This window comes from Ctenocephalides felis, unplaced genomic scaffold (assembly GCF_003426905.1).
Source record: "Ctenocephalides felis isolate EL2017-DRISC unplaced genomic scaffold, ASM342690v1 CF-g0.4_SCAFFOLD_00607, whole genome shotgun sequence".
Taxonomy (NCBI): domain Eukaryota; kingdom Metazoa; phylum Arthropoda; class Insecta; order Siphonaptera; family Pulicidae; genus Ctenocephalides; species Ctenocephalides felis.
Window position 1 is genome coordinate 1 of NW_020536761.1, and position 25,280 is coordinate 25,280.

The window sequence follows — 25,280 nt, forward strand, 5'->3', positions numbered from 1 at the left end:
GAGGAGACCGAGACCGAGACCGAGACCGAGACCGAGACCGAGGAGACCGAGACCGAGACCAAGACCGAGGAGACCGAGACCGAGACCGCGGAGACTTACCATTTGATTGAATAGAGTCGATAAAGTCTGTTGGGTTGATGATAGCAGTTGGTTCATTAGTGGAGAATTGAACCTGCAATAAAAAAACCAAAAGGTTAGAAAACATCTTTTAAAATGTTTGAGAAAGGATACATACAGCCTGATAGATACTTGATATGAGCTTACTTACGTTTGATTGACTAGAGTCGATAAAGTCGGTTGGGCTGATGATAGCAGTGGGTTTAGTAGTGGAGAATTGAACCTGAAATAAAAAAACAAAAGGTTAGAAAACATCTTTTAAAATGTTTGAGAAAGGATACATACAGCCTGATAGATACTTGATATGAGCTTACTTACGTTTGATTGAGTAGAGTCGATAAAGTCGGTTGGGCTGATGATAGCAGTGGGTTTAGTAGTGGAGAATTGAACCTGCAATAAAAAAAACAAAAGGTTAGAAAACATCTTTTCAAATGTTTGAGAAAGGATACATACAGCCTGATAGATACTTGATATGAGCTTACTTACGTTTGATTGACTAGAGTCGATAAAGTCGGTTGGGCTGATGATAGCTGTGGGTTTAGTAGTGGAGAATTGAACCTGAAATAAAAAAAACAAAAGGTTAGAAAACATCTTTTAAAATGTTTGAGAAAGGATACATACAGCCTGATAGATACTTGATATGAGCTTACTGTTTGATTGACTAGAGTCGATAAAGTCTGTTGGGTTGATGATAGCAGTTGGTTCATTAGTGGAGAATTGAACCTGCAATAAAAAAAACAAAGTTAGAATACATCTTTTAGAGAAGGTTATCAGTGTGGAACTTCTTCAGATTAGTGACGGTTGAATTAGAAGGATCTCAAAAAAAAAGAACATTAGTTATGTACATGGATGAATACATAATTGATGATGTATCATTAATTGATAAAATAAATCAAATATATACCAAGTTTTCATACATTACTTGATAATTCCACTTCCTACAGTTTTCTTCAATTTGTACATTATGTGTTGATGTGACTTAGTCCGAATACTCAGAAATAAAATGTAATAATGTCACAACGGTTTACAATTCGCACTTGGATGTACAGAAAACAAATTTATGAATTGAAAGCAGTGATAAAAAGTGTAATAAATGATAATTACACATTGCATTATTTTAAATGATTCAAATGATTACATGATTATTGATTAAAAATAGAATAGATGGTTATTTTGTTAGTATTTGTTAGTGTTATTAAAACTAGAACTAAGCATGCACTGTAATATATTAATCCATACGAAAGCTACCATGCAGCAATCATTCGAATCATGAAATGCAAAGTCTTATTAAATTTGATATTTAATTCAATGATTAATTTTTTTTTTAACATTTTTTTTTGATTATCTAGGGTTTCTTAATTTTTTATATAAATCAAGTAAAATATTTAAAGCGCCGCATTCATCCAAAGTGCGATGACGTCGATGGCAAATTCAAATCTGCTGAGTGTTAAAAGGACATCAATGTAATTGCAAATCGATGATAAATGTACTTATTAACAAAATTCAATCAATAAAACTTATTGGTATTTTAACTTACTTTTAATAATCTTCAGTATATTTTTCAGACAGCCTCAGAATGCTTCAGACATCTTTGGAATATTTACTAAATGCTCGATATTTTATGAGACATGTCGCTTTTTCATTTGATGGCCACCAATCAAAATCACTTCTACTGCATTCTAAAGTATTTGAAGAAATATAAAAACATTGTAAACTGTCTGAAAGTAGACAAAAAAAATAACCCAAACAACTAGACCGATTGTTATGCAAATCTAATCAACATACCTTAAAGCAATATGACACTCAAACCTAGTTATTGTGTTAATGAATGAGTTTCCTCAGATTATTAACTTCAACCAATGAACACTAGATTTGTCAGGGTCCGACTGATTTCAATTGCAAAATTATTTCCAAAGCAGCTTCATTTTGCTTTCCAATACGAATAAAAACATTGGTCTGAACCTATAAAATATAGAAAGAAGTATTAAATTGGAATGAACATCATTATAAATGCATTATTAAAATGATGCCGATGCTCAATATAAGAAATAGTAATATTTTTGTACTTCGGATACAATCTTCCATGATAAAATTTAAAACTTTAAAACAGACTGTATGATTAACAGACTCCACCTTTCTACATATAAGGTTTTTCTGATTTATCAAAGTGAAATAGCATAATGAAATAAAATTTATGCCTTAATATTGAAGAATAAAAATAATTGTCTTTCAATAAGAAATTAAAATTTAAAAAATAATTAGAATAAAAAATGGAATGTTGTGGATGGCTAAATGCTCCATGTAAGCGTGGCTAATAATAATCTAAAAAAAACCTCTATCTCGAATAAATAATAATCCAATAAATATTAAGGCTTCTTGTTCAATAAGTTTTACCATCTATACCTACTACGATAAAAATAAAGATAAATAGAATTCATTATCAGTTTTAAATAAAATCATCCCAAAAAATTAATGCACATACAAAATTATCAAATGACAATTGTATCAATCATTATTTCTTTATACTTAATAAAAAAAAATCAAAATGCTTCGTATGAAATAAGCACGAGTGAGAAATCTTACACAGGTACAACCTAAGCCGTGAAATATTAAAACTTCTGATAAAACTTTAAACAAATTGTACTGTTCAATGATAACTAAACTATTTGAGAGTAATGATAAAGCAACCAAGTCTAATAAAAAGTAACAACTTTACAAAATGCTCACTTTCTAAATTATGTTTCATAAAGTCTTCCAGATTTCAAATTGTAAAGCTTAGCTTAGTCAACTAAATAGTTTCATATGATATTTGAAATCAATCAGATGGATTGACTTGAGTAACATTACTCGACATAAATCGAGCACATGGTTAGTTGACAATTAAATTTCAAAAAACACTAAATTATGTTTCACAAAGTCGTCTAGGATTCTAAATGTCAGCTAAGTCGACTAAATAGTTTAATATTATATTTAAAATTATCGGACAAGATACAGCTAGGGCACAAGATGAGTGATGGATCGAGTTGTGTAACATTACCCAAAAAAAATCAAGCACATGGTTAGTTAAACTATAAAAAGCATTTTGATTACATAATATCTTTGCTTTAAAATTCTTGAAAATGTAGTGATTGTATTCAAATGGAGTCTCCACGGACCCCTTTGTCAATTCTCCTGATCTAAAAATAAGATTGCGTAAGCATAAAGCAATGGCATTTTTTATTGAACGCTGATTTTATAGTAATATAACTTGGAAAATATTCTCGCCCGAAACATAAAGACACGAGGAATGATTTCAATCCCAATCTCCGATGTAATGATGTAATGTTCTAGCCCGGCAAGTCCCAAAAGAAAGAATGAATTTTTTGGCGGCTTTTTCCGAAATGAACCATAGATATATGCGAAAATGTGCTACTGCAGAGTGTGCGAGTAAATAAAATAAAAATTGATTAAATAAAATAAAAATCGTTTAAATAAAATAGTCAAATAGTTTCAAATTTAAAATAAATAGTCAAATAGTTTCAAATTTAAAATAAATAGTCAAATAGTTTCAAATTTAAAATAAATTGTCTGATAGTTTCAAATTTAAAATAAATAGTCAAATAGTTTCAAATTTATAATAAATAGTCATTGTTTTAAAAAAAAACATAGAAATTGTTTAAAAAAAATTATCAAAAAATATTGTAAATCATCAGAACATGCTTTAAATCTGAAAATGTTTACAAATAGTCAGAAAATGTTAACAAAAAATAGAAACTGTTTAAAAGTGTCAAAATATAGTATTTTGTCAGAAAATATTGTGAATTGCTAGAAAATATAAATGTATAGAAATGTGAATGTTATAAAAATCAAACTAAAATAAAATAAAATCTCTATTTTAACTGCATTTCAACATTTTAAAATCAATTAAAAAATCCTAATATTAACTAATTACTATACGACAAAACAATAAGATCGACAAGGCAACATTTCTTCGAATTACATATCGAGGTTTATATATGGGGCATCACGTAAAAGTCAGAGAAATAGAATTATAGCTAAAAAATGGAACATCGAACCAGATGTTACCAAATCCCAACATCTTATCGTTTCATTGAGAAGCCACACAAAGCCTGCCAATAAAAAATCTAATAATGCAAACTAAATTAGAAAATGTATATAAATAGATTTAAAACTGAAGGACCTGAACTGGCTCGTCCAAATTTTCATTACAAAATAAGCTTCTCGATGTTAATTCCAATATTGAAACAATATTTGTATAATTTAGAAAGCCCAAAACAAAATACTGAGAATGATTTGCAGCATTTGATGGGTTTATATAATCCACGAAAACCTAAAAATTCCCAATAGAAGTCATTGGTTGATTGTTCGAGAGAAATTGGATGCATATGTCAATCCCAGTCAGTCAAAAAACTAAAGGGCCTGAAGAGAAAATGGCTCAGTGATCAGAAGCTTAATGTTTCAAGACAAATTGGATGCATATGTCAATCCCAAACAGTCAAAAATTAGCATACTTTAGAAAAAATGGATGCATGTATGTGGGTCAAAAATGTTAATGTTTTTAAAAAAAAATAATTTTTGGTAGTGGAAGCTCCAGCAATTTGCTTTAAGGAACGATGCCGTGCGCCCCACTAGTTTTATTTCGATTTTCAACATCTTTACTTGTAACTTACAGGTTATGTTATAAAAATATAACCCATAAGTATATATATAACCTATAGGTATTAAAAAAATCTGAATTGGAAATCGATGCATCAAAATTGACTACTAAATCACAAGCAAAAATCAGCACGAACCCATAAAACTCCTTCGTAACAAAAATTTGGAGAAATGCAAAAAAAATGTCTATATACTAAAAGTCTATTACCATACCTTTCAATTACCACCCGATCCGCCGCTACAACTTTTAAAACAAAATTAAATTGTAAAAATGCGTAAATTTTTAAATTTGTTTGTCATTAGTAGATTCAATGGTTGCATTTTTTGGTTTTTAGCTTTATTCTATTAAAAGTTACCTCAATTGCTAGATATTGCTATGTACCGTTAAAATGTCCATGAAATTATTAATAAATCTGCGTATAAAAATTTGTAACTGTTGGAACAAAATTATATGAAAATAATTCGCTAAACTTTTAAATTAACATATTTGTAAAGGGTCTATGTTGTTTTAGCCCCAACGCTTTGGTTTAATTTGTATTTTGTTATAATTTTATTAAATATATTAAAATCGTTAAATTTCAATAAAAAGCTAAAAAAATATCGGTTATCAACGCAAAGGGGGTTTAAAAAGATAAATACAGATTCAACAAATTTTCTGAGGTCAACATTCTTTTTCTTATGTAAAATAATCGGGTTTTTGGCATTGAAAGTATGGTTTAAATTAATGACATGTTCCGAGAGCATTGTCTTAAACTGATTATCATTTTTTGAATTGCAAATGTGTTGGTTCATTCTCTTGTAAATAATGTATTTTATTCTTTAATTATTTTAAATATAAAATTGAATTTATTTTTTAAATTCTGTAAATGTTCTTTTAGATACTGTTTAACAAAATTTGCTAAATAATGACACACAATCCGTGTCGAAACGTATATTATAAATAAATATTTTTAATTATTTGTTTTTTTTTATTTCGACGATTGGCTGAAAATCAATATTTAAGATATGTCTCAACGTCGAACAAAAAAATCTAATTATATATATATATATATATATATATATATATATATATATATATATATTATAATATTGTATGTCTGTCATTTGAATATAACGGCCAAGAGTGTCTATCCTGACGTGTATGTGCTCTATGGTGTGTCATATGTAGAGTGTCTGATCCCTTACGGAACAGAAGTATGTATCTGTGTGCGAGTCGGAGTCTGGCGGTAACTTGGGTGTTGAACAGTTCGGCGTTGTGTTAATTTGGTGGATTATTAAATGTATTTGTATGAAGTAAAAGGTGTTTTATTAATAAATTAATGCTAGAATAAAGCTAGCTTAAAGCTCAGAAGTGGGATAATTACCGAGATAATTACCGATAATTACGGAGATAATTAGTATGTGATTTTTAGTTAAAGTTGTTATTGGAATAGGTGATTCCAATAATTACGAGTGCGTGTATTATTAATCAGGTGGGTTAATAATTACGAGGGTTGTGATAGCAAGCAGGTGTGCGACGCTATCAGACCAAGTGTGGTGTTTGTTTTTGGTGTTTTGTGTTGGTTTCGGCGAAAAGTATAAAAGTTAGGTTAGCACGTGGCTGACTAAGGTGAACAGTATAGTGAAAATATTGTGAGCAAGGCGTGCTAGCAATATTATTTAGTTAAGGTGCAGTAACAGTTGTGTGGAGAAATGCAGGATTGTGGAGAAATTTAAAGATTAAAAATAAAATGGCTACAGGAGTTAATAAAGAAATCATGGCGTCGGAAGCTCTGAGACTGCTTTCATTGACAGATCTTATAAATTTAATCAGATCTACAAATAGCGATAAAGTTGAGGATATAACGAGTAGTGAATTGTTGGCGATGCTGCCAGAATTTGGAGGTTCGGCGGAACAATGTGTGAATTCGTTTTTCAAGCGTATAGAAGCCGTTCGCGATACGTACGACGTGACCAAAAGGAAGATGGCGGTGTTAATGATATCCAAATTGACAGGAGCTGCTAAGTCGTGGTTTTTTAGTAAAGCAGAATACGCCACTTATACCTACGACGAAATTAAGAGGGCGATGACAGCTTTCTTTCAGAACAGCGAAGATCGCATGACGAGGATGAGAAAGTTCGAGGCCCGGAGATGGCAGAGGCAGGAACCCTTTAGCTCCTACATCCAGGAGAAGATGGCGCTGGGCAACAGGGCGGATGTTACCGAAGGCGACATGTTGGCATACATGATCGATGGGTTTGACAACCCGCTACTTCAGGCCCAGGCAAAAATGAATGGTTTCCAGGATTTGGGTACGCTATTGAGCGTTATGAACGAGCTAACGCCAGCGGAACGGGCCGTTAGTTTGGTGCAGCCTGCGCAGGTGGCGCCTGACAGCACTACATTTCGAGTTAACGAAATATTGGCGATTGATGGTGAGATTACCACAGACGGAGCAAATATAAATATATCAGATGAAAATGACTACGAAGTGGTAGCGACAGCAGAAGATTTGGAGACTGAAAAACGGGAAGAGCCAGAGACTGCATTTGAAATGCATGGCTATGGAGTGGTCGCGACAGTAGGAGATCTGGTCAGAGAGGAATATTTGGAGACTGAAAAACGGGTGGTGCGCGATTCTTACTCCAGTCCAAGAATAGATGATTGCTTGGACTCACCGAAGTCTAAGAGGTATTTTTCGAAGCTAGATCTGGAGAACGCTTTCTTTCATGTGGTGGTGGCTGAGACTAGTAGAAAATACACTAGCTTGGGGTGTGCACAGGGAGAATATGAATACAACCGTATGCCATTTGGGTATTGTAATAGCCCGAATGTATCTATGAGATATGTAAGTGACATTTTTCGTTGTTTTATGATGAACTGTGAAGTTATAGTGTACATGAACGATTTACTAATGGCCACAGAAACAATTGAGGAGAATATTGAAGTGTTGCGTAGGGTGTTAGAGATGATTCGTAGAAATAAGCTAGGACTAAAATTAAATAAGCGTATAAAAATAATAGGCGTACAAGGACAATAAGTGATGGCGACAAAGTTGGTAGAGACAATAAGTGAATGAAATATGATTTATGTTGTAATGGTTTATGATTTATGTTGTAATGGTTTTATGATTTGTGTTGTAATATTAGATTTAGATTACTGTTGTATTAGATCTCATCAGTCGGGGACGCCTGTGAGGTCAGGATTGGCCGAACTATAATATTGTATGTCTGTCATTTGAATATAACGGCCAAGAGTGTCTATCCTGACGTGTATGTGCTCTATGGTGTGTCATATGTAGAGTGTCTGATCCCTTACGGAACAGAAGTATGTATCTGTGTGCGAGTCGGAGTCTGGCGGTAACTTGGGTGTTGAACAGTTCGGCGTTGTGTTAATTTGGTGGATTATTAAATGTATTTGTATGAAGTAAAAGGTGTTTTATTAATAAATTAATGCTAGAATAAAGCTAGCTTAAAATATATATAAATATATATATATATATATATATATATATATATATATCAATAGATAAGTCCTGGATTTTTTCAATATATTGATTGTTTCTTTTCCGAACAGTAAATCCAATAATAAAAAACAATTTGTTTTTTGAAGATGTTTAATACGACGTTTCGGAACTAGGTACGTTCCATCATCAGGTTTATTCTGTAATAATTTATATATCCATATCACTAATATTTTTTTTTTTTGTTAAAAACACTCGATTTTTTTTGGAAGATATTTGTAGATGTTACGACTACACAAAACTTAAACACACTGATCAGTGTGTTTAAGTCTTGTGTAGTCGTAACATCTACAAATATCTTCCAAAAAAATCGAGTGTTTTTAACAAAAAAAAAAAAATATTAGTGATATGGATATATAAATTATTACAGAATAAACCTGATGATGGAACGTACCTAGTTCCGAAACGTCGTATTAAACATCTTCAAAAAACAAATTGTTTTTTATTATTGGATTTACTGTTCGGAAAAGAAACAATCAATAAATATATATATATATATATATATATATATATATATATATATATATAACAGAGCATTTATTTATTGTAACTCCAGTAACTTTTAGTCAATTTGTTTCAAGTATATAAAATATGTAGCAAATTTGTATAAAATTAATTTTTCTATAATATTGTCTAACATTGTGAAGAACCACAGCAACTCTGTATACTTAAAAATCGTACTCAAACTTAGATAATTATTACTACTTTAAACAAAAATTTAGCAGTACATCGTTTATGCATTTTTTACTAAATCTTGTAACTTCTAAACAATTAGTCTAAATTAAATACAATATTTGGCAAATTTGTACAAAATTAAATTCTATAATAGTCTATAATATTGTCTATAATATTCTATAATTAAAGTCTATAATATTGTCTAACATTATCAATATCTAAAGCAACTTGGTATACTTTAAAATTGCTTTAAAACAACCTGCAAACGTTTTTGACTCAATAATAGATAACTCAAATTAATATATTGATTATGTAAATTACTCACACATTTTGGCAAGTTTAAGCAACTTGCCTTAGGACAAAATACCGCTTACACCTAGTATATTATCTAAAATTAATTACAAACTTTATTTTCCAAAAAAAAATACTATTTTGTCTTATTTTATAAAAAGTAATACGCAATTTTGTATCCGAAAACCATTGTCTAATATTTATAAGAATTATATGAACTGAATTCCAAAGTTGAAATTACTTGTTTAAAGTATATTAGAACTTTAGTCAGAATTTAAATTAAAATCTCAATTATTTTCGATATACAAAAGAAATATTTTTTGAAAAGATAATGAAACAAAAATTTTTTTTCCAAAAGCAATTATTTCGTAAAACAAGCAAAAAGTTTTCGGGGCGCTTCGTTCTCTCAAAAACTGCCATTTTTGCACATTTAGCTCTGTATCTCCGAAACGGCTAGACCTGCCTTTGCCGAAAACTTATCAGCACATCTCCTTATCAATTAGAATCAAATGTTTTTTTAACCATTCAAGTCGGATGCTTTTTTCTCTCTAAAACTCCATTTGTATTTTTTGCACTCTTTGCTCCGTATCTTCGTAACGGCTGGACCTGCCTTTGTCAAAAACTAATCAGCACATCTCTCTATCAATAGGCATCGAATGTTTTTTGAACCATTCGAATTGGTTGATCCGTGCGCCCGAAAACGTGGACGAAAAAATGCGGACATACAAAACACACACACATCCATTTTTTCTGAAGTATGCCAAAATGTTCAGAAACCTTCAAAACGTGAAGAAATGTAAAAAAAATAATTTCGATTTTTGTACGATTACAATAATAAAATATAAAAGTGGTTTTGCTAAATTAAATTAGTTGCACCAATATAAGATAATCAATATATCAGGAGTTCATGTTTGAGATATTTTTTAATTTTTTAATTTTATTTATTTTAACTGCCAAAAAATATTTTCCTAAATATTTAATTTTTGAATATCTACTGTGGAAGTAGAAAAAGTGTAAGCTTAATAGCATTAAAAATATGTATAATATTTGAAAGCAATAATGTAATTAAAGTCATACTTCAAATATGACATGATCCGTTTGTCATTGTAATGAGCATTTAGAAATGAACCTTTATTAGAAAAATGAAGTAATTGCTGATTAATAAATTCTATAATATTCGTTCACACAGTGGATTATGTTAAACAACGCCTAAACAAATATTGTTTTCACAACTTCACTCATCATGTAATAATTGTGTTTGAGGAACTTCATGTAATTAAAATTAACATACATTCATTGACTGATAGTATTTTTTTACTTTTTCGCTGGTGATCTCATTCTTTAACAGCTGTAATATCTGTCTTGCCTAAAAATATTTTCCATTTTAATGACTTTAAAGATTTATGGAAACTACGTATAATATAGAAATAATTTCTAATCAATAAACTTACGTTTAGTACACGGCACAAATGTTTAATTTGTTTTATTATTTTCAATGAACAGGGTAAAATATTCTTCTGATTCAGGCACTTTTCATTAAATCAAGATTTGTACTACGATGTAACTTTAAAATGTTTATTTATCTATCTATGTCGATTTCCTTGTTGATATCGGTACGCATACAACGACAGATCTCTATTCACGCGACACGACGACTAATAGCAATCGACCCGTATAGAAATGATTTCATCGAGAGCGAATGACGAATCATTGGCACTCGACTCTTATCCTATCTTATCTGCCGTAACGCACTTCCGTTGCATTTGTACGGATTTACACCCTAGTTGCGCCTAAAGAAATATTAATTCCAAAAACTAGGATATTTTATATAACAGAATAAATACATATTTCTATTACGAATTCAATATCTTTTGCAATTCTAATATTTATATATTTCCTTCAAAATATATTTTGATGCATTTCAATGCAATATGGTTTATGCAAATTGCATTTACAGTTGTTATTGCTTCAAGGATATAATACAAATCTAGGAATACAATTTCATTGCATTTTTCTATTAAAATAATACTGTATCTTCGAAACTGATTTTCTAAAATATATTTTATCCATCAGTTTACATTTTCTCCAATGTCAATTTAATAATTTTGTGCCAACTTGCATTTTTGTCAGAAACAAGGAAGATTTTATTTCCCAATTTGTTTGAGTGAAAATTTAATTTAATATTTCGACAAACCCCGGAAAAATTTCTAGAAGTTGCAAAAGTGTTGGTGACATCTTTGTGAAATTAATTTAAATTTATTATATATATATATATATATATATATATATATATTAATTACAATAATTCTGTTTACTTAGAATCTATAATTCCAAGTTAATTTTTATAATCTGCACTCTGTTATAATTAATCATTTATTTATCCATTATTTTAATTAAATATTACTCTAAAAATCCATTATATATAGGATTTATATATATATATATATATATATATATATATATATATATATGTGTGTGTGTGTATATGTATATGTATATGTATTTGTAAATGTATATGTATATGTATAATATAGATTTTTCTGTTCGGCGTTGAGACATCTCCAATATTGATTTTCAGCCAATCGTCAAAATAAAAAAAAAACAAATAAATAAAAATATTTATTTATAAATATACGTTTCGACACGGATTGTGTGTCATTATTCAGCAAATTTTGTTAAACAGTATCTAAAATAGCATTTACAGAAAAATTAAAATTAAAGTTTATATTTAAAATAATTAAAAAATAAAAAATATTATTTACAAGAGAATGAACCAACACATTTGCAATCAAAAAATAAAAATCAGTTCAAGACCATGATCTCGGAACATGTCATTAATTTAAACCATACTTTCAATACTAAAATCCTGTTATTTTACATAAGGAAAAGAATTTTGACCTCAGAAAATTTGCTGAATCTGTATTCATCTTATTCAAGCCTCTTTGCGTAAATAAACAAAACAATTTTATTATATTTAATAAAATTATAACTATTATAACCTATAAAACTTCATAATGTTGGACAATTTAATACAATTTCATTTTATACAAATTTGCTTCATATTTTATATACTTGAGACAAATTGTCTAAAAGTTACTGGAGCTACAATAAATAAATGCATTGTTGGTAAATATTGAATTAAAGTGAGATTCATTATGTAAGTTTGAGTATAATTTCTAAGTATATAGAGTTGCCTTAGGGCTCTATAATATTAGACAATATTATAGATAATTTTATACAAATTTGCCTAATATTTCATATATATTGGACAAATGGTTCGGAAGTTACAACAAAAATAATAAACAAATGTCATGGAAAACGATTATGATTCAAGTTTATGCATTATGTTTGAAAATAATTTTGTCTATTTTAAATGATTTTTTAAAGTATACTGAGTTGCTCTAGGACTTTATAATGTTAGACAATATTACAGAAAATTTGCCAAATATTTCATCTATATTAGACAAATTTTTCAAAAGTTTCAAGAGATTTACTAAATAAATGCACAAACGATGTGCTTCTAGATTATCGTTTACAAAAGAATGGTTTACGTAAGTTTGAGTACGATTTTTAAGTATACAGAGTTGCTCTAGGACTTTGTATTGTTAACAAAAATTATAGACAATTTAATTTTGTACAAATTTGCCAAATATTGTATTTATTTTAGACAAATTATTTAGAAGTTACAAAAGATTTAGTACATAAATGCACAAATGATACATTGTAGGATAAATTATCTAAGTTTGACAACGATTTTCAAGTATACCTAGTTGCTGTAGGACTTTATAATATTAACAAATATTATTAACAATTTAATTTTGTACAGATTTGCCAAATATACTTAATATTTTAAACAAATAGTTAAAATGTTATAGATGATTTAACAAAAATAGTCTCGCTCTGAAGACATACTATTATTTCAAACTTTGATGCAAATCAATACAATTCGTAAAAATAAATTTTACAAATAAACCTAAAAATTTACAAGTTTTCATATTTACTAAATAAAAATTTGTAATCCTCAAATGTATAATATGTCAAAAAAAATGAGATTAGAGTATCTTTTTACATCACAAATTTTGTATAACGTAAAAATTATCTATCTTTTCTGACGGACGATAAACTAGAGAACTTTAGCAAATTTCTAGTATTTTATCTTGTGCAATTTAAAGATAAAATACACCAACAGCAGATTATATGTGCAAAGTTTCAGCTCGATTTCTCTCATGATTTTCCGACAGAAACCACATTGACCTGTTTTTATCCAGTTCTTTATGAAAATTGACTTGGCACAGATTTAAAAAAAACTAGGTGTAAGTAGCATTTTTAATTAAGGCAAGTTGCACTAACTTCCCGATACGTTTAAGCGATCGATCTAATCAATAAATATTTGAATTATATATAATCTACCTGTCTAACAGTTAACTTGTTTACCTGTTTAAGTGTCTACCTATCTACTTTTGTATCTGATACATGTACACCAGTTTACCTGCATACTTATCTACTTTTCTACCTGTCTACCTGTCCACCTAGCTACCTGTCATCTGTATGTTTAAATTTCTTGTATTGTATATGAATCAATAATAATTTATTTGTAACTTCTAAATCGCCTCAAACCTGCCTTTGCAAAATTATAATCAATTTTTCAGTCATTGTCAGTCAGTGAAAGTAAAATATTGTTTGCATCATTCAAATTGGATGCCCCGTTCTATCAAAAACTGCAATTTTTGCACTCTTTGCAACGTATCTCCAAAACGACTGAACCTGTCTTTAGGAATAGGAATTGTATGTTTCCTGAATCAATCAAGTCGGTTGAGCGGTGCTCCCGAGAACGTCGACAAACATTGGTATCCACACAAAACACATATTACACACATATATCCATTTTGTCTAAGGTCTACCAAAATGTTCGAAAACTCGAACAAAATCAAAAACTAGTTGGTTTGGTATTTAGCCTTGAGGCAAGTTACATGAACTTCCCGATATGTGTAAATAATCAACTTAATCAAAAAAAAAGTGTAAATAATATACTTCATCAATCCTACTTTAAAAAAAACGATAATAATTTTAGCAAAGTTTGACGAATTTTTGAAATTAAACTACTTGACGTAAGGCCGTAATATTACAGTAAGTTCTATAAGACCATGATGTATATCGCCAAAAAAAGTTCCATGAAAATCGGCTTAAATTTTTTTTTCAACAGTTAATTACAAGAAAACGGCTCGGTAGATTTTCACCTAAAATTAATCAGTACCATTCCCAACTAATATCTTTCGAACAGTTTTTGATTTTTTAAAATCGATTCGGTAGGATGAGCTTAAATGTGGACGAAAATTTAACACTTTTTTTCAACAATTAATTACAAGAAAACGGCTCGGTAGATTTTCACCTAAAACTAATCAGTATTATTCCCAACTAATATCTTTCGAACAGTTTTTGATTTTTTAAAATCGGTTCGGTAGGATGAGCTTAAATGTGGACAAAAATTTAACACTTTTTCAACAATTAATTACAAGAAAACGGCTCGGTAGATTTTCATCTAAAACTAATCAGTATTATTCCCAACTAATATCTTTCGAACAGTATTTGATTTTTTAAAATCGGTTCGGTAGGATGAGCTTAAATGTGGACGAAAATTTAACACTTTTTTCAACAATTAATTACGAGAAAACGGCTCGGTAGATTTTCACCTAAAACTAATCAGTATTATTCCCAACTAATATCTTTCGAACTGTTTTTGATTTTTTAAAATCGAATCGGTAGTTTGAGCTTAAATGCGGACGAAAAGTTTAATACTTTTTTTCAAATTAAAAAGAAACGGCTTGGCAGATCGTCGCACAAAACTGACAAACGATAGTCGTCATTGAGACACATCAAATGGTTTTTAAATTTCTGAAGTCGGTTCAGGCGTTTTTGAGCAATCGTCGATGAAAAGTCTAATTTTGACAAATGCCAAAAAAACGATACTAATTTTTGCAAACTTTAACGAATTTTTAAAGCTAAACGAATTGTCGTAGGACCGTAATATTTTAGTATGATCTAGAAGACTATGGTATCTACCGTCAAAAAAATTATAATAAAAATCGTCGAAAAAAATTTTTTTAACACTTTTTTACAAGAAAACGGCCCGGCCGATCTCTACCAAAAACTAATCAGCACGATTCCCAATCAATATCTTTCGAACGGTTTTTGAATTTTCAAGATCGATTCAGAACTGCGGGCTAAAACGTGGACGAAAAATTTTTCACTTTTCTGCTATTTACAAAGAAACGGCTTGGCTGATCGTCGCGCAAAGTTGATAAACGCTAGTCCTCATCGAGATACATCAAATGGCTCTTAAATTTTTAAAATCGGTCCAGCCATTTTTGAGAAAACGTCGATTTACGGCAAAAAATTTGTTCACATACACACACACACACACACACATACACACACACACACATACTTTTTCCAAATTTGGTCTCATTCGATTCAGAATGGCTTGAAACGTCGAGAAAACATAAAATTAGTGAATCGGATTTTTTTATGAAAACATAAACTTCTCCTTCGGGAAGTTAAATATGTGATGTAATCTACTAAAATAGCTCATATTGTACATACTATATAAATAAAAATGTAACTAGTGGTGTAAGGCATCGTGCCTTAAGGCAAATTGCTGGAACTTCCCGTACCGTAATGAAATATTCGAGAAATTTTAAACGTTTTCAAATATATTATTACAAATACTGTGACTTTCATTATTTTTGCTATCTTGATGTTATATCTGAGCAAATCAAATGTAAATCATAAATCAATTTATCTCCAAAACATTAACAATCGTCATTTCATTTCGAATTCAATTTAAAAAAAAAATAGTTGCCCAAAATTGCACAACATTGAAAAAGTGCTCCCGTACAGTCACAGTCTAAACGCATTTGCATATAATTCTGTGCGACATTTTCACTTATACTGTGCTCAGCTTGGCGGCATTTTCACATTTTTCATTAGTTTTGAGAAAATTGGAAAAGTGCTCCGGTACATAAACAGTCTAAACGCACTTGGGTAAAAATTTGTACCAGAGTGGCGCTTAGACTGTGCTTATTCTGGGTAATTTTTTGAATTTTCAAAGTTACAAAAAAAAAATTTAAAAAAAAAAAATGATACAAATTTTTTCTCCGAAAGCAATTATTTTGTTGAATCAAGCAAAAAGTTTTTTGAATCATTCAAATCTAGGTTCTCTCAAAAACTGCCATTTTTTGCACATTTTGCTCGGTATCTCCAAAACCGCTGGGCCTACCTTTGCCAAAAACTAATAACCACTTTTCCCCGTCATTACGAACTGAATGTTTTTTGGATCGTACAAATCGGATGATCCGTTCTCTCAAAAACTCGATTTCTATTTTCTGCACTCTTTGCTTCATATCTCCGAAACGGCTGGACCTGCCGTTGCCAAAAACTAATCAGCACATCTCCCTATCAATAGGGATCGAATGCATTTCAAACCATTCAAATCGGTTGATCCGTGCGCCCGAGAACGTGACTGGAAATTTGTATCCATACATACACACACATCCATTTTTTCTGAGGTATGCCAAAATGTTCAGAAACCTTCAAAACGTCTAGAAGGTATGGTTAAAATTAAAGATATGTTCTAAAAGCATAGTTTTGAACTGATTTGGATTTCTAGAAATATGAATATGTTATGAAATTTTTCCAAATCAAATAAATATGTTTTAAAATTAATAACCTCTAAGAATATTCATCTGTGAAATGCGTTGCAGTGGGTAAACTGTTCATATAATTTGTGTTAGCTGCATCTTTTCTTTATATACACACTTCTACATTCTGAATCAGTTATTTTTATACTAACAATTTTTAAATCGAAAATGAAAATTTTTATATATTTTTACGTTTCAAAACCTTCTGAACATTTTGGCATACCTTAGAAAATATGTATGTATGTATGTGTGTGTGTATGTATATGTATGTGCGTGTGTGTATGTATGTGCGGATACAAATTTTCGTCGACGATTTCGGAAACACGGATCAACCGATTTGAATAATTCGAAAAACATTTTACTTGTATTGACAAGATGAAAAATTGATCGAATTTTTATGAAGGCAGGTCTAGCGGTTTCGGAGATCTAATGAAAAAAGTAAAAAAAATGCCATTCGGCGGTTAAAAATGATCATTAGACATATGCACATCAAATTATCAGATATTTTATAGAGATTTTAACAAAGTAATTTTTTATCCAGTTCTTTATGAAAATTGACTTGGCACAGATTTAAAAAAAAAATATGAGATGTAATCTACTAAAAGGCACGATGCCTTAATTGCCTTAAGACAGAATTCCACTTACAGCTAGTCTAGAAATATTTTAACAGCTAAACATCCTTTTATATACAAAAATGGAGCTCGGTATTATGTTAGGTATGCAAAGGCTCTAAAACGGCTGTACCGATTTGGCCAGTCTTAGTCTTGAAAAATTTGTGCTAATCAGTAGGTTGTCGGAAAAGGTGAGAAATTATTTCAAAACCGCGTAGAAACTTTTCATTTTTAATTTAATTTTTTTTGTCGTGACGTATTTTAGAATGAAGGAATGAACGGCGGCTCATACGTCAAATGTCAAATGGTTTAGACAGATTATGTTCAATCAAATTTGATAGGATGTTTTAGGTAAATAATATTTTATTGCAAAAATTTTCATTCTCGACTTTCGGCCCATTACTATAACTACCCTAAGGAAAGTTAAAAACAAAAATCTAAATATTATTACTAATTCCCAGTATGAATCTTATGAATTTAAATTATAATTTATATTGATGAAGTCAGAAATGTATAGTTTTTTTTTAAAGATGATCTTATAGCAAGTGCCTAATTCTAAATTTATCTTCTAAGCAAAAGAAAAAGAATCTGTTTGAAAAAACCACAAAGTAATAAACTCAACAGAAAAAAGTTGATGTAAATATTTAGATTTTGTGAGAAGAACGAGCTGAGTTTTTAAGAATAACACGATAAATATCATTAAAATCGGTTTTTATTAGTAGATATATATATATAAATATATATATATATATATATATATATATATATATATATGAGGTATAATAGAGCAGCTTATAGAAAAATACTCAAATATTCAGCCAGTAAAATATCTTTAAAAATTGTCTTATTCAGTTTAATTGTGAAAAATTATGTATATATATGAGTATCCTGGATTATTTAATATATTATTAATTATTGTACAACTTTGCTCCCGCCGTTTTTTGCATACAAATCATATTGCAAAAACGGCGGAACAAAAGTTGTATACCTAATTGTTATGTATTATTTGTGCCATAACTTTTAAACCATTCATTTAATATAAATGGTGCCTTCGACAAGATTGCATAAAATTAATTAATCAACAATATTGTCTAACATCATTAAGCCCTACAGCAACCCGGTATACTAATAAAAAATATATCAAGTGTAATACTTTGCCTGTGCCGGTTTTGCAAAAGACTTATATTGTAAAAACGGCGCGAGCAAAGTTGTATATAAAAGTTACAATTGCTTGATAACATAAATTAATGTACATTGAGGTATCGTCATAGTTAATGGTTAATTACACAAAATGTTTTTAAGGAATATATTTTTTTTAATTTTATTTCTAAAGCTTATGTATTTGAGAATATATAATCGAAATTTCACATGTCTATTCTGCATAGCAAGTCCTGACGAGCTTCTCAAAATTCACAAGTGCAATATAACATAAATTAATGGTACATTGAAGTATTGACGAAGTTAAGCACAAATTACTCAAAAACTTGTTAAGAAACATATTTTTTTGTAATTTTATTCCAAAAGTATATACACTGGAGAATATAATTTCAAAATTATAATTGTTTATCCCGCATAGTAAGTCCTGACGAGCTCCCAAAATATGACGATTAATATATTACTTAAATTAAATATACATCGTGCTGTCGGCAAAGTTAGGTACAAATTACTCGAAAATTTGTTAAACATATTTTTTTTGTAATTTTATTTTGAAAGTACACACAATGAAAAAGATAATATCAAAACTGTAATTATTTAGTCTACCCGGTACGCCCTGAAGAGCTCTTCAAAATTCACAAGTGCAATATAACATAAATTAATAGTACATTGAGGTATCCTCATGGTTAATTATAAATTACTCCGAAATTTGTTAAAGGACTTACTTTTTTCTAATTTTATTTTCAAAGTACATGCATCCAAGAATATAAAACCAAAATTTCAATTGTTTATTCTGCACGGTACGTCCTGAAGAGCTCCTCAAAATCCACAAGTGCAATATAACATCAGTTTTTAGAAACTTTTCTTCTAATATAAAGACAATGTATATTTCTTGAATAAGTTATATCACCAGCTCTCAGTTTAATCATAATTCTTCGAATATAGCTCTTAAAATATTTTTATGATGCTGTATCTCATGTAAAATTAAATTAATGTACATGCAAATATATTTTGAAGATTCTGTAAACATTTTGACTTTTATCGACTATTGGTTTTGTTTGGAATATTTTTTTTAATCAAGTGCTAAGAAAATTATTGAGTCAAAACTTCCTAGGAATTTGTAATATATATATATATATATATATATATATATATATATAAACGTTTCAAATCCTGTTTTGTCTCATCTCCAGTTCTTTGAGTAATTTACAATTACAATAACCTTGTCGAAAAATTATTTGTTGTCATTTGCAATTTTGAGAAGCTCTTCATAACCAACCGTGTTGAATTATTAATTAAAATTTTAGTATGTTATTCTTTAATATATACACTTTGAAAATAAAATTAGAAAAAAATATGTTCCTTAACAAATTTCTGAGTAATTCACAATTAACCATGAGGATACCTCAACATACTATTAATTTATGTTATATTGCACTTCTGAATTTTGAAGAGCTCTTCAGGACGTACCGTGCAGACTAAGTAATTGAAATTTTAGTTTTATATACTTCAATGTATGTAGTTTGGAAATAAAATTAGAAAAAAGTAAGTCCTTTAACAAATTTCTGAGTAATTTACAGTTAATCAAGAGGATACCTCAATGTGCTATTAATTTATGTTATATTGCACTTGTGAATTTTGAGGAGCTCTTCAGGACGTGATGTGCACAATAAGCAATTGAAATATTGGTTTTGTATTCTTCAATACATGTACTTTGCAAATAAAATTAGAAAAAATTATGTTCCTTAACAAATTTTAGAGTAAATAGCCATTAACCATGTCGATACCTCAAGGTACTATTAACTGATGTTATATTGCACTTGTAAATTTTGAGAAGCTTTTCAGAAGCTTTTGTGCAAACTAAGTAATTGAAAATTCAGTAATATATACTTCAATGTATGTAGTTTGGAAATAAAATTAGAAAAAAATATGTTCCTTAACTTGTTAATTCCTTAAAACTTGTTAATACCTCGATGTACTATTGATTTGAGCCATATTGCACTTGTGAATTTTGAGGAGCTCTTCAGGACTAACCGTGTAGACTAAGTAATTAGAATTCTGATATTATCTTCTTCATTGTGTGTACTTTTAAAATAAAGTTTAGAAAAAGTAAGTCCTTTAACAAATTTCTGAGTAATTTACAATTAACCATGAAGATACCTCAATATACTATTAATTTATGTTATATTGTACTTGTGAATTTTTAAGAGCTCTTCAGAACCAACCAAATAGAATTATTAATTAAAATTTTGGAATGTTATTCTTTAATATATACACTTTGAAAATAAAATTTAAAAAAAATATGTACTGTGTATACTATTAATTTATGTTATATTGTACTTGTGAATTTTTAAGAGCTCTTCAGAATCAACCAAATAGAATTATTAATTAAAATTTTGGAATGTTATTCTTTAATATATACACTTTGAAAATAAAATTTAAAAAAAAATATGTTCCTTTACAAACTTTCGAATAAATAACTATTAAACTTGTCGATACCTCAAGGTACCATTAATTGATGTAATATTGCACTTGTAAATTTCGAGGAGCTCTTCAGGACGTACCGTGCAGAAAGAGTAATTGAAATTTTGGTTTTATATTCTTCAATGCATGTACTTTGAAACTGAAATTAAAAAAAAGTAAGTTTTTTCACAAATTTCTGAGTAATTTACAATTGACCATAAGGATACCTCAATGTACATCTAATTTATGCCAAATTGCACTTGTATATTTTGAGGAGCTCTTCAGAACGTACCGTGCAGAATAAACAATTGAAACTTTGGTTCCATATTCTTCAATGCATGTACTTTGAAAATAAAATTTGAAAAAAGTAAGTCCTTTAACAAATTTCTGAGTAATTTACATCTAAGCATGATGATACCTCAATGTACTATTAATTTATGTCATTTGCACTTGTGAATTTTGAGGAGCTCTTCAGGGCTAACCGTATAGACTAGATAATTAAAATTTTGGTATTATATTATTCATTGTATGTAATTTAGAAATAAAATTAGAAAAAATATGTTCCTTAACAAATTTTGAGTTATGAACCATTAACCATTTGGATACCTCAATGTACTATTAACTGATGTTAAATTGCACTTGTGAATTTTGAGGAGCTCTTCAGGCCGTACCGTGCAGAATAAACAATTGAAATTTTGGTTTTATATTTTTCAATACATGCACTTTAAAAATAAATTTATAAAAAAGTATGTCCTTTAACAAATTCCTGAGTAATTTATAATTAACCACGACGATACTTCAATGTACTATTAATTTATGTAATATTGCACTAGTTAATTTTGAGGAGCTCCTCAGGACGTACCGTGTATACTAAATAATTCAAATTTTGGTAGGGTGTTCTTCAAAATATACACTTTTAAACTAAAATTAGAAAATAAAATGTTTCCTAACAAAATTTTGAGTAATTTACAATTAACCATGACGATACCTGAATGAACATATAATTTATGTTATACTGAACTTGTAAATTTTGAGGAGCTCTTCAGACGTACCGTAAAGAATAAATAATTGAAATTTTGGTATTATATTATTCAGTATATCTAATTTAGAAATAGAATTAGAAAAAAATATGTCTCTTAACAAATTTTCGAGTAATTTGTACTTAACTTTGCAGACAGCACGATGTGTATTTAATTTAAGTTATATATTAATCGTAATATTTCGGGAGCTCGTCAGGACTTACTATTCGGGATAAATAATTGCAATTTCGGAATTATATTCTCTAGTGTATATACTTTTGGAATAAAATTACAAAATTATGTTTCTAAACAAATTCTCGAGTAATTTGTACTTAACTTCGTCAATACTTCAATGTACCTACTATTAATTTATGTTATAATGCACTTGTAAATTTAAAGAAGCTCGTCAGGACTTTCTATGCAGAATAGACATGTGAAATTTTGATAATACATTCTCCAATCCATAAGCTTTAGAAATAAAATTAGAATAAAATATACTCCTTAACAAATTTTCGAGTAATTAAATCGAGTAACCATGAACTACGACGATACCTCAAAGTACATTAATTTATGTTATCAAGCAATCGTAACTTTTAAATACAACTTTGCTCGCGCCGTTTTTACAATACAAGTCCTCTACAAAAACAGCATAGGCAAAGTTGTACATTTGATATATTTTTTATTGTCACGTGATATATTTTTATTTTTACTCGCTTTTTACTTTTAGTTGCTGTAGGGCTTAATGATGTTAGACAATATTGTAGATTAATTAATTTTAGAGCATTTTTCTTTAGCAAACGGTTTAAAAGTTACGGCACAAATAATACATAACAATCAAGCGTACAACTCAAATATATATATATATATATATATATATATATATATATAATATATACAAATTATTTTTCACAATATATAAATTAATATAACAACCAATTAATATATTAACATATTGGTGTACAACTTTCGTTCCGCCGTTTTTGCAATACGATTTGTTTGACAAAAATTTGGGAGAAAAGTTGTACGATAATTAATAATATAATGAATAATCCAGGATACTAATCAAATATATATATACAAATTATTTTTTACAATATATAAATTGAAAAATAAACTTACTTTGTCCACGTGCTCGAACAAAATTCTGCACCCCAAGCCTTCGCCATTTTTACTTTTTGTAACTAAAATGCCGAACTAAAATCCAATTTTTGTCCAACACTTTCAACACCGAATTACCACTTAATCCTAGCACTAAAAGTCACAGTAAAACTTCTGTCCGATTTCCGAATAATAACTAAATAATAACTGACTATTGTCTAAAATCTAGTCAACACGTTCGACGCCAAATTTAATATTTTATTAAACAAAAACTATGTCCATTAAAATCATCGTCGTCCAAGTCTCCAAAGGTGAAGGGTTGCGCGCGCACCCGAAGACAGTGTTAACACTTCTAAAAAATAAAATTTAATAGTATTAAAAATTGGAGGTGGAGTTAGTGAAATGGCGCGTAATTTGAATTTAAATTTGGTAGAAAAACATAAATTTTGTTTAAATTAATCGGACTCTTGAGGTTGTTGTTAATTAAATATATTACATTTGATGTTTTTAATTATTTTGTATACTTTGTTATTCGACAAATTTGTTCAAAATTAATTAATCTACAATTTAAAAAAATTAAAATCTATAATTAAAAAAAAATTCTTTACCAAATTCAAATTCAAATTCAAATTTTGCGCCATATTTGACACTTTTCACTAATTTTTACTAAATAACTTGTATATATGTATATTATATGAGTATCCTGGATAATTTAATATATTATTAATTATTGTACAACTTTGCTCCCGCCGTTTTTTGCATACAAATCGTATTGCAAAAACGGCGGAACAAAAGTTGTACACCTACTTGTTATGAAATAACAAATGTATTATATATGCCATAACTTTTAATATAAACGGTTCCTTCGACAAGATTGCATAAAATTAATTAATCAACATCATTAAACCCTACAGCAACTCGGTATACTAATAAAAAATATATCAAGTGTACTACTTTGCCTATGCCGTTTTTGCAGAGGACTTGTATTGTAAAAACGGCGAGAGCAAAGTTGTATTTAAAAGTTACGATTGCTTGATAACATAAATTAATGTACATTGATGTATCGTTATAGTTAATGGTTAACTACTCAAAATTTTGTTAAGAAACATTTTATTTTTTAATTTTATTTCTAAAGCTTATGTATCAGAGAATATAATATCAAAATTTCACATGTCTATTCTGCATAGCGAGTCCTGACGAGCTTCTTAAAGTTTACAAGTACATTTTAACATAAATTAATGGTACATTGAAGTATTGACGAAGTCTAGTACTAATTACTCAAAAATTTGTTATAAACATGTTTTTTTGTAATTTTATTCCAAAAGTATATACACTCGAGAATATAATTCCCAAATTATAATTGTTTATCCCGCATAGTAGGTCCTGACGAGCCCCCAAAATATTACAATTAATATTACTTAATTTAAATACACATCGTGCTGTCGGCAAAGTTAAGTACAAATTATGCGAAAATTTGTTAACATATATTTTCTGATTTTATTTTGAAAAAAACATACAATGAAGAATATAAAACCAAAATTTCAATTATTTAGTCTGTACGGTACGTCCTGAAGAGCTCCTCAAAATTCACAAGTGCAATATAACATAAATTAATAGTTACATTGAGGTATCCTCATGGTTAATGGTTAATAACTCAAAATTTTGTTAGGGAACATTTTATTTTCTAATTTTATTTCAAAAGTGTATATTTTGAAAATTAACTTACCAACATTTCAATTGATTAGCGTACACCGTACGTCCTGAAGAGCTCCTTAAAATTCACAAGTGCAACATAACATAAAATAATAGTGCATTGAGGTATCCTCATGGTTAACTGTAAATTACTCAAAAATTCGTCAAGAAACATTTTATTTTCTATTTTCATTTCTAAATTACATGCATGAAGAATGTAAAACCAAAATTTCAATTGAATTTTTGGACGTCCTGAAGAGCTCCTTAAAATCCACAAGTGCAAAATAACATCAGTTAATGGTA

General features: G+C 29.0%; 1 protein-coding gene across 1 annotated transcript; it reads right to left on the bottom strand.

Annotated features, from left to right (window-relative positions):
- Positions 1 to 99: 99 nt before the first annotated feature.
- LOC113366598 lies at positions 100 to 25,104 on the bottom strand (the record flags this gene model as incomplete). The annotated part of the gene is made up of 9 exons (XM_026608234.1): positions 25,012 to 25,104; positions 23,307 to 23,637; positions 1,903 to 2,079; positions 1,655 to 1,835; positions 739 to 840; positions 604 to 675; positions 436 to 507; positions 269 to 340; positions 100 to 172 (listed from the first exon to the last, which is right to left on the bottom strand). Coding segments are annotated over exons 5-9 (375 nt in total), but the record flags the coding sequence as incomplete, so codon positions are not given.
- Between the last annotated feature and the right edge of the window lie 176 nt (positions 25,105 to 25,280).